A 12,003-nucleotide genomic window follows, 5' to 3' on the forward strand; every position below is an offset into this window, starting at 1 on the left:
AAATTTTCCACTGCATGCATCCGATGAAGTGAGCTGTAGCTCACAAAAGCTTATGCTCAAATAAATTTGTTAGTCTCTAAGATGCCACAAGTACTCCTTTTCTTTTCAAAGCAAATGGTAAACACATAATTTAGAGCAATTCTGAGTTGCAGGGCGGATAAATTTGTTAATACTGGTGAGGCATTTAGTATCTAGCTAAACAGGTAATACTGACATACTAAAGACTTTTGTCCTGTCTTACTTTGCTTCCTATTCATTTTAATTGAAGAAACTGAAGTCTTCTTCATAGCTCTAACCTTCCAAGTTTGACTTTCCAAGTCGCAATTTTCTTCTAGCTCCACACTAAATTGAAAACTTTCAAATTTCCACTGCAAAAGTCCGTACCAAAAAAGAGAACTACACAAAATTTCTGATTTCGAATAGAGCTTGAATAGAACAGCCTATAATACAACACAGGACTACTTCAGCCACATCACTATCCCCTCTGTTCATGTCATATTTTACAAACTAAGCTGGGTCAGGTTTCAGAGGAACAGCCGTGTTAGTCTGTATTCGCAAAAAGAAAAGGAGTACTTGTGGCACCTTAGAGACTAACCAATTTATTTGAGCATGAGCTTTCGTGAGCTACAGCTCACTTCATCAGATGTTTACCGTGGAAACTGCAGCAGACTTTATATACACACAGAAATCATGAAACAATACCTCCTCCCACCCCACTGTCCTGCTGGTAATAGCTTATCTAAAGTGATCAACAGGTGGGCCATTTCCAGCACAAATCCAGGTTTTCTCACCCTCCACCCCCCCACACAAATTCACTCTCCTGCTGGTGCTAGCCCATCCAAAGTGACAACTCTTTACATAATCAAGTCGGGCTATTTCCTGCATAGATCAAGGTTTTCTCACATCCCCCCCACCCCCATACACACACAAACTCACTCTCCTGCTGGTAATAGCTCATCTAAACTGACCATTCTCCAGGTTTAAATCCAAGTTAAACCAGAACATCTGGGGGGGGGGGGGGTAGGAAAAAACAAGAGGAAACAGGCTACCTTGCATAATGACTTAGCCACTCCCAGTCTCTATTTAAGCCTAAATTAATAGTATCCAATTTGCAAATGAATTCCAATTCAGCAGTTTCTCGCTGGAGTCTGGATTTGAAGTTTTTTTGTTTTAAGATAGCGACCTTCATGTCTGTGATTGCGTGACCAGAGACCAGAGCTGGGTCAGTATTTGGATGGAAGTTTTCCAAGGTACACCTTGGCAACTGAACAGGGATCACAGTATTTGGTGACTCATATTTGGCCCAATGCCACAGAATGTGGTTAGTGGGTTCTGTGTTGTGTAATACCAAAATCTAGCTGATCAAGACTGTACATTATTTAGCGATATAGATATATTCAAATGCCAGAAGGGACCAATCTCCCACATAGTACAGACTGTAGAGCGGGTCAGGGCGTGGGGGGGGAGGCATTTTTCTGGAGGCCCCCAATTGGCCAGGGCTCCTGGGCACAGGCCCCGTTGGCCCAGTGGCTAATCCATCACTCTATCAGGAGACTGAGAAAAGATGTTAAATAGTGTAGGGCCAAGAACCAATTCCTGGAGGCAGATCCCTAGTGTTAGAAGGTCATTTAGACTCTCAGATATATTATGTGAACATGTTAGGAACACAAATATAGATTGGTTTTAGAAAATTAGATCTGATCAAAAAAATTTGTGCTGAAAATCTTTCCACTGAAAAATATAGTTTAATCAAAATTGAATTTTTTGTGTGGAGAAATGTCAATTCCAACAAAATAATTCTATCTTCCAGCAAGAACTGTCAAGATGAAAAATTTTATTTCAAAATAGAAATAAAATGTCAGTTTGGTTTTTTGGCTTTGTATTTGTAGTTAATGTTACTATGACACTGCCACTGAGTGGAAATTCCTGCCATGACTGAATCTCAGAAGCTTTGCTCATGAACTAAACTGAACAGCTCTAACTCAGAAAGACCAATGCAGATACTATTCTAAATGGTTAAAAGCGGCACTCCAGCCATATATAGATAAAAAACAGGTATAGTTAACATCATATTAAATGCTCAGATTCATATTTAATCCAATTTTTCTGTAAAAAGGCAAAGTGCTGCTAACAATGAATAAACTGCCACAATTTTTGTCAAAGCAAACATCCTGTCACACAAGGTAACAATAACGGTGAGGAATAAAAACCCAATCCTGAAATTCTTCCACACACATAAATTCCCATTTACTTTCCATGTAGATTGGATCCTCAGGTGCATATGATATTTTCAGAGCAGTTTTAGTTTTACATCTTAGGGCTTGCAGTGGGCGCTAGGGCCTATGGTGACTTAAAGGTGGCATTATGGAAGAAAAGATGGGCTACCTGTTGTGATGCTGTATGATTGAATATGACCATTTATATTATTGATATTGCCACAGTTATACAATTGCAACAAATCTTGTACAAAGTATGGCATGTAAGGCGTCAATGGAAAAGTTACGATTTGCTAAGTATGATTATCCTGTTTATATGCATGTATCATTTTTGTATCTGAAGTTATGAATATTGGCTATGTACTGGCATCATACATATGAGTTGTATTCCTGGGGAAAACCCACCAAGGAAAATTTACATTAAGCCCAGACAGCTATGTGTTGATGTCCCATCAAGGACACTTAGCTCTCACACTGGGCCCTAGAAGAAACTCATTCCCTCCAGATAGCTCTTCCTGTGAATGCAACTGGCAAGAGTATGGGCAATGGTTACCCCCTGTGAGTCATCAAGCCAGGTTAGGACATGCAATATGCTCATGTGACCCTGGACTCCATCTTAGGCCAGTAACTTTCCACAAACAGAGACAGTAAATTTCCAGAAAAAGAACAAAAGTACTTGTGGTACCTTACAGACTAACAAATGTATATAAGCATAAGCTTTCGGGACTAAAACCCACTTCATCGGATGTATGCAGTGGAAAATACAGTAGGAAGATATATATATATATACACACACACAGAGAACATGAAACAATGGGTGTTATCATACACACTATAACGAGAGTGATCAGTTAAGATGAGCTATTACCAGCAGGAGAGGAATAAAAACACCTTTTGTAGTAAGAAGAAAAGGAGTACTTGTGGCACCTTAGAGACTAACCAATTTATTTGAGCATAAGCTTTCGTGAGCTACAGCTCACTTCATCAGATGCATATCGTGGAAACTGCAGCAGACTTTATATATACACAGAGAATATGAAACAATACCCGATATGCATCTGATGAAGTGAGCTGTAGCTCACGAAAGCTTATGCTCAAATAAATTGGTTAGTCTCTAAGGTGCCACAAGTACTCCTTTTCTTTTTGCGAATACAGACTAACACGGCTGTTACTCTGAAACCTTTTGTAGTGATAATCAAGATGAGCCATTTCCAGCAGTTGACAAGAACGTGTGAGGAACAGTAGGGGGGAAAAATAAACATGGGGAAATAGTTTTATTTTGTGTAATGACACATCCACTCTCAGTCTTTATTCAAGCCTAAGTTAACGATGTCCAGTTTGCAAATTAATTCCAATTCAAAAACAGACTCCAACGAGAGACTGCTGAAGTTTTTTTGTTGTAATATTGCAACTTTTAGGTCTGTAATCGAGTGACCAGAGAGATTGACGTGTTCTCCGACTGGTTTTTGAATGTTATAATTCTTGACGTCTGATTTGTGTCCATTTATTCTTTTATGTAGAGACTGTCCGGTTTGGCCAATGTACATGGTAGAAGGGCATTGCTGGCACATGATGGCATATATCACATTGGTAGATGTGCAGGTGATCGAGCCTCTGATAGTGTGGCTGATGTGATTAGATCCTATGATGGTGTCCCCTGAATAGATATGTGGGCACAGTTGGCAACGGGCTTTGTTGCAAGGATAGGTTCCTGGGTTAGTGTTTTTGTTGTGTGGCGTGTGGTTGCCAGTGAGTATTTGCTTCAGGTTGGGGGGCTGTCTGTAAGCAAGGATTGGCCTGTCTCCCAAGTTCTGTGAGAGTGATGGGTCGTCCTTCAGGATAGGTTGTAGATCCTTGATGATGTGCTGGAGAGGTTTTAGTTGGGGGCTGAAGGTGATGGACAGTGGCGTTCTGTTACATGGCAAAGGATATAAAAAACCCTATAGATATCTCCATTTTGCCTCTTTCCTGTGCTGATTCTCTGGACTGTAGTATTACAGCTAAAAGGAGCATTTTGAACTATGGACTGAGGATCTTCCAATCTTTTGGAAGTTACCAGAGAAATTTTACAAGCCAGAAGTCTATTCCATCACTGCTACAAGCCTAATATAAAGAGTGGGCAATTATTTGTATGTATATGATCTTTTAACTATTATTAACTCTCGTCTTTTCTTTTATATTTAGACCTTAAGTTTTAGTTACAAAAGAATTGGCATCAGCATGATTATGGTAAAATCTAGGTTATATATTGACCTGGCTGTGTGGCTGATCTCTTGGGATTAGAAGAGGCCTATGTTGGTTGAAATTTTCCGTAATCACTCATCATAGAGTTCAGTGTCTGGATGGTGAGACAAGGGCTGGAATGCCTAAAGAGACTCCATTTTTTACTTCCTGTTAACCAGTGTGGTGATACATAGATTTACTTTTGTTACTGGCTTGGCATAATCTAATGATAGAATAACCACCAGTTTGGGGTGAGTCTGCCTTATTTCTCAGCAGTTTGTCCTGAATTGGGCATCCTCAGCTGTGACCCACTGAGGCACGGTGACACTTGTCACTGACTGTTGGGGGAAAATGGATGGGAGACAACCACAAAGGTGCTTGTTCATCAGGGGCCCATTTCTCTTTGTGACACATTAGCAGTGAAAGTGGCCAGCTAATTCTGACAGCCCTGAGAATTGTACCAAGCAAACATAGAAAAAGTAGGTGTAATATCTTTAGCCCTGCTCTGACATGACATGGCCCTTCAAGATTTCACTATAAATGCAGGGACTTTATTTAAATAAACCCCATTTGAGTCTACCTCTCATATAGCCTAGGGGCTGCGGTGAAACTGATTACCTCATTTTTTCTGATTTTCAAAGAGCACTTTGATATCACAAAAGAGGGAGGACAATGAAAAGCAGGAAAAGAAAGAGAAAGGTCAAATTTAAGCTCTTCTAATGGGTACAAAGCACAAGCTATGTGAGTCAGCAAACAGGGACACTAAAGTCACAGAATTTTCCCCATGTTTAGTCTTCTTGTTGAAACACAAAGGTTTTTCTAAAGGTTTTAAAATTTCTAAATTCAAGAAAATATAGTAATAGGAATGACAAACTAAACTTCTTTTTTTAGCCCCAATCTGGAAAAGGATCTCTATCTTGCTTGTTTCATGCCCTTTCCATATCCTCCATTGTATATTAATAAACATAGCAATAAGTCCCAAAACAATTCTTTCCACCCAACTTGTAAAGCACAGTTAAATCCTCACTTGGGATTCCCCTTCACAAGCTGAGCACTGGCCGTGACTACCCAGTAGCTTCAATCCAAACTTCTGCCCAAGGGCTGGAGTCTCAGACTCCACTCCCACCCTCTTATGTATTTGGGGATAATGGCAGAAAAATAAGAGGGTCTCAGGGCCTGGGCTCCAGCCCGAGCCTGAATGTCTACACTGCAGTTTTATAGCTCTGCACCCCATGAGCTAGGTCAGCTGTGGTTGTGCCACCGGCCTTTTATTGCAGTGTAGCTTTTAGGGGTTCCACAGACCCAACAAACTATTCTGATTGACAGCGCCAGACTGAACTGTGTGTCAGGCAGAAGATGTCCTCTCCCTTGGGCAATCAAGGGCAGAGAAGGTTTGTATAGACCACTCACCACCTCCAAGTTACCCCGCCACTAATAGTCCCTTTGTCCCCACGAACCAACTCCCCTACCCCCTGCAGTAGCTCTAGAGTGATTACTACAATCATAGCGCTGAAGTAAAGAAGAGGGAGAGGGCTGCACAAAGAAGAGGACACCAGGATACAGTCTTGAGGACTGGACAGGAAAGCCTAGAGGAAGCAAGGTGCCTAGATATAAACTGTGAATTGTGTTCATGTAAAAGAATGCAATTAAAATCAACAATTTTTAGGCTCTTAGTGGTAGTGAAAAATAACATATTTTTAATGACACTGCTTCTATGAGCGAGCCAGAGACTGTAAAGCCATACTTACTTTACTCCTGGTTTAAAATGTATTTAATTGTTTGGGGGGTTTTTTTAGATTTATAACAGGCATCCCATGCTCTCTGTGGTCCTTACATAAATAAAAATATACAACACAATAACAACTCTAATATTTACAATTAGTACAAGCATGTTACTGTTTAATATGTAACCTAACAGTTTAATGTTTAAACAGTAAATTTCTTCTGATTGTTAAATCATTATTAGAAGTAAATACCCCTTAAAAAAAATTAACTGTAGAGTTGTGCTAAATGTCCCACATAGGAAAACTAATATAGGCTTTCCACATGTATGTAATTTTAAACTTACTATTCCCCCCCCCTTTATATTCAATGAAGTCACAGATAGCTTTATAGCAATTTGTGCTTTCCCCTGCATGCACTATAGTTGTGACATCACTAGTCTAGTCCATGTTAGAGCATCTCACCAAACAGAAGCCTATCTGGGACATTGAGCAGATATCATTTCCATTACAGATTTGTTTAAAGCATCCAAAGGGGATTCTTAAAGGATGGATCTGAGTTTTCAGTCTGTGGCACTGCTTCTTTATAAGGCACATGTCACACTAGTTATCACTTTTCTGAAATAAGAAAGCTGCTAACAGAAGCCTGAAAAATGTAAACTGAAAAGTACCGGCACAGACTTTGTGGGCTTGATTCTCCCCTGCCTGGCAACTTGTGTAGTTACTGACACCTGCGCAAAGTGTATATGTTCTACCATTTTGATTGTCTGCCATAAACTGATGATCCAGGAGTCTGTGTGATTAAATCAGAGGCAAGAGTCACATTTATACCTCAGACTTAAAAGTTGTTTGTTGCAAAGCAATACTAGACGAGCGGAAGGAAGTAGGTATGTGATCATCCTGGTCATGATCTTGGAGGCTATGGAAATTCCTTTGAACCCAAATCCTGCAGACATTTAAGCCTGGGGCTGAGCAGGACTTTCCCTGCAAATGCTGCTGTGGGCCATGCCGGGGTCCAAGCACTGGAACTGAAAGCAGGGAGCCTGTCTCTCCAGTGCTCTCAGTGCCCCTGCTGCTGAGCTCAGGCAGCATGGAAGAGAAAACTGCCTCGTTTGAATACAGAGGGGACAAGAGACGGACAAAAGGATAGATTGGGACAAGAAGCTTGGGGATAGGAAAGAGTGAGACAGGAGGCTAGTGGAGGAAGAGGGAAACTAGGATTGGGATTTGGGATGGGAGAGACTGGGATTGATGGGCAGGAGACTGGGAATGAGAATCAGTGGGGCAGGGGGATGGAGAAGGGGGAACGACACTGATCTGATGGGAAACTGGGGTGCAGGGGAATAACTGTGACTCGCTGGACAAAGAGAATGGGCCAAGGAGTTGTGGGGGGGGCACTGAGATTAGACAAGGAGCATGGGGTGGGAACTGGGAGCCATTGGGACTGGGGAACACAGGCTGGGAGGTAACAACTAGATGCCAGAGGTGTTATCTGAAGTGGCAGAGGATTGTGCAGTGGATCTAAAGGTTACAAGCCTGCTGGCAAGTCATGGGGGTGTCAATATGATGCCAAATGATGGAACAGCCCCTATGAGTTGACAGGGTGGTATTATCTCCATTTTACAGATGGTGAACTGAGGCAGAGAGAAAATAAGGTAAGAAATATCCACTAATTTTGGGAGCCCAATTTGAGGCCCCCCAAGAAACGATTTTTGAACTGCCTTACCCATGAAACCATCCTTGCACTTCCTGTAATCCCCTGCCTTATTACAAAAAATTAGGCAGGGGTCCTATAGGCAACATCTTTCTTTATGATGCAACTCTGATTCATCCCCAGAGCAGGTCCATCTTGTGCACTGACTGAAACAGGGGACCTGTCTTTAAATGGTATGTGATCATATAATTAAAAATGGTATCATAAAGCATGCACATGGAGGCTAGGCATGTTAAGGTTGCATTTCCTAACTTCTGAATGCTTAACTTTGCAACATTAATAATGTTTTTATCATAGTTTATGTGTAGTTTTACAACTATATTACAATGGATGGCTATGCACTATTTTTGTGTATATTTGCATATATTTCCTCCCACCAGTAGTACCCCTACACACCTCCAAATTATGCAAGTTGAACACTGTGTTATATTGTCAATATTACTGGTCTAGTGGATAGGGCAGAAGCCACAGACATTATTTATCTTAGGAAGGCTTTTGGCAGACTCCCACCTGACATTCTCATAAGCAAACTAGAGAAATGTGGTCTAGATTAAATTATGGTGAGGTGGGTGAACAACGGGTTGAAAAGACGTACTCAAAGAGTAGTTATCAATGGTTCATTGTCATACTAGGAAGATGTATCTAGTGGGGTTCCACAGGGGTCTGTCCTGGTTCTGGTACTATTCGATATTTTCACTAATGACTTGGAAAACGGGGTGGAAAGTATGCTTATAAAATTTGCAGATACCAAGCTGGAAGGGGTTGCAAGCACTTTGGAGGACAGGATTAGAATTCAAAATGACCTTGAAAAATTGGAGAATTGGTCTGAAATCAACAAGATGAAATTCAGTAAAAAAATTCAGCAAAGTACTACACTCAGGAACAAAAAAATCAAATGTACAACTACAAAATAGGGAATAACTGGCTAGGCATAGTACTTTTGAAAAGGATCTGGGGGATATATTGGATCACAGATTGAATATGAACCAACAGAGTAATGTTACATATTACTTGTTTGAGCAACCAAGTACAGTTTTTCTTTTAAAAGGTGTATTATGAAGATTAACAGATTCAAACTTCTCTTCACATAGACCTTTCTCAGCAGAATAGTTGAGGTTACACTCTTACTTCTAATATAACTTTATGATGACTATCATAACAGTTTTCACATGCCCATAGCTGTCTTTTTGGACTGAAGCTTTTTATGCTTGGCCTTCATCTCAAAAGTGAACTTTTGGAAAACAGGAAGAAAATCCAGCCAGCCACTTTTCAAATAAGAGTGAAAGGGAAAGTGAAACATGTACACTTTAGATTAGAGGGAAATTTAAGACTTATTTTGCTTATTAATAATTCAAAAGTGGCTGAACCAAAAATCTCCAAATCTGATATACTTCTACAATCCTTCAAGAGGAATGATATCTTTGCTAAATTACAGCTGCCTTCCTGGCCCAACAGGAAAAGGGGTTGCTGCTCTCAAGCTGCTGATGAGACAAGTGGCATGAGAAAGACTTCAAAAATGCCTTATTGAAACACATATAGCAACCATCACCAAAAATCTTCCCTAAAACTGAATAGCAAACTAGATTAGACATTTTTAGAATCGTTACATTTCTCTCCCCCACTTTTCTCCAACCAACTTTTTTTCCTACTTGGTATTTTTAATATTAGAAACAGCAGACTTTCATATCTCCCTCTTTTGCTGGAGGAAGTGGGTAAGATATTTGGAAGACATGAAGATTGATAAGGTGGGTGAAGCAGTATCTTTGATTGGACCAACTTCCGTTGGTGAAAGAGATGAGCTTATGAGCTTACACAGAGCTCTGCTTCAGGTATCAGAGTATCTTTCCCAGACCAGAAGAAGAGCTCTGTGTAAGCTTGAAAGCCTGTCTCTTTCACTAACAGAAGTTGGTCCAGTAAAAGATATGACCTCACCTACCTTATCTCTCTAATATCCCAGGGCCCATATGGTTACAATAACACTGCAAACATGAAGAGTGACGTCACATCTAGGCTATAACTTGCATCTCACTTACTTTCTCCCTCCCATTAGCTGAAGTTGGAGAGGACATTGAGACTGATAAAATCTAAGACTAAGTTAAGGTATGTATTTTATGTACAGAAAATGAAAAAGAAAGTTCTAATAAGTGATATTAACTGTTCTACAATGTGCTTGCTAGGTTAATTCCTTCTTACTGATACATCGTGCAACTCTACTGAAGTCAAATCCTCATACAACCTCAAGATCAAATGCAAGACTCACCTTTTGACATATAGTTTCCCACCCATAACAGGGATGAGGAGAGAGGTAAAGAAAGATCATTCTACCTGAAATATAATACTTCTGTATTATGTTCAGACACTACAGTGATGAGCATAGTATAAAAACCTAGATAGACACCAGACAGACAAAACTGAGAAGAAAATATGGTGCATGGTAACGAGCAATTAAAAATATAGGCCAGATCCTCAGGTGGTGTAACTTATCAATAGGGCTATAACAAGTCACACTAGCTGAGGATCGGACACACTTTGCGTGCAAAACATGGACCTTTTAATGTTACTATTAGCATCCTATCCTGTATATTGTCCTGTATGTGTTTAAATTCACAGAGCTAACATTAAATTAACGTAGGCCTTTAACTTTTTTCAGGCAGATCCTGCAGCCATTCAGAACCCCACTGAAGTCACTGGGATGATGTGCATCCGATGAAGTGAGCTGTAGCTCACGAAAGCTTATGCTCAAATAAATTGGTTAGTCTCTAAGGTGCTACAAGTACTCCTTTTCTTTTTGTGTGGGTATAAAGGTCTGCTAAAGTGAAGCTGTTTGCAGGACTGGGGACATAATTTAACATTTGACATTAGACAAATTGGATAAACTGTAAGGCCTACAAACCTTGATATTGCTTTTTTAAATTTTTAACTGAAAACTAACAATTGGAGAATTTTATGGAGAAAAGATTTCATGAAATTAAAACCAATATAAAAAATACAGAGGTTTGGTATCTGTGGTCACACCAGCATTAGCAAAAAATATTGTTTTTAATTGTGACATATGGTACTTACCACATGGCAAAGTGTTACTTTCTTCTAATGTGTGATTATAGACCCAATTTTTCTTTCTCCAGCCTATAATATTACCATCTTTGCAGCCAGATATTTTATCTGCTTCATTCCACATTCTGAACATGTACAGCTCACCAACCATACCCATGGCAGAAGATGTGGCTGATGATTGTGAACAGCCAAGTAAAATCTGCCCATCTGCAATAAGGTCTTTTCTTTTAACCAGTTTTTGGTTTCTTTTTTCTGTTCCATTTATAAATAGCTTCATCTTCTTGTCTTCACTTCTCCACTCTATGCACACTTGGTACCAGGTGTCCACATTAAGTTTCTCCATTAAGTTTATTTGGGTGCCAAACATCCAAACTGTCAATTTGTCATGGTCGCCCATAAGTCCAAGTTCATACCCATTTGCAGAGGTAGTGCTACCAGGTCTTTTTATATTGTATACAAAAGCAGTCCAGGGATTACTGGAAGTCACTAGCTTAAGGTACACACAGACTGTGAATTCTTTCAGGGCAGGCACATGAATTCCTGGTGACAGAGACCAAACATCTTCACATGCAGTCTTAAAAACAGCTCTGTATTGTCCTAGGAAACCATCCTGAGCTAAATAAAGAAAATGTAACTTTTAAATAAATTCTTTTATAATGACTTTTTAATATAACATTGTAATGACCACATGTATTAACATTATTAGATTTATGTAAAATTTGCCCATACTATATTTCAAGAAATGTCCTTTTTTTCCCCTTTGTTTTCTTTATTTTTGTTGTTCTTGCTCTGTTCCATCTGCTTGTAAAGGCTTTGAGACAGCACAGCTCCTATGTGAATATTTAAAGTATTGACCCTGTATGTTATTTCACAGTTGCCCAGTGTCAGAACCTAAATGTATCAAATTTAAATAATAAAAAGTTCAAGATGAAATAATTATATAGCTTTAAGTGGCCTTCAAATCACTCTTTAAGATTCACCCCTGTCGTGATGCCTACAAAACCTTGACTGATGACCACTGTTTTGCAGGTGGCAAGCAGTGACTAAAGCTTAAAATGCAAAACTTGATTATTAT

General features: G+C 39.7%; 1 protein-coding gene across 4 annotated transcripts in view; it reads right to left on the reverse strand.

Annotated features, from left to right (window-relative positions):
* Positions 1 to 12,003, reverse strand: part of ADGRG2 (adhesion G protein-coupled receptor G2) — a 107,959-nt gene that overhangs the window by 70,287 nt on the left and 25,669 nt on the right. For all 4 annotated transcript variants that reach the window (XM_073356708.2, XM_073356699.2, XM_073356682.2 and 1 more), the window contains exon 3: positions 10,938 to 11,543. In XM_073356708.2, coding sequence (XP_073212809.1) covers positions 10,938 to 11,543 — 606 coding nt within the window. The remainder of the gene's footprint in view (positions 1 to 10,937; positions 11,544 to 12,003) is intronic.

Source organism: Lepidochelys kempii, chromosome 1 (genome assembly GCF_965140285.1).
Source record: "Lepidochelys kempii isolate rLepKem1 chromosome 1, rLepKem1.hap1, whole genome shotgun sequence".
NCBI lineage: Eukaryota > Metazoa > Chordata > Testudines > Cheloniidae > Lepidochelys > Lepidochelys kempii.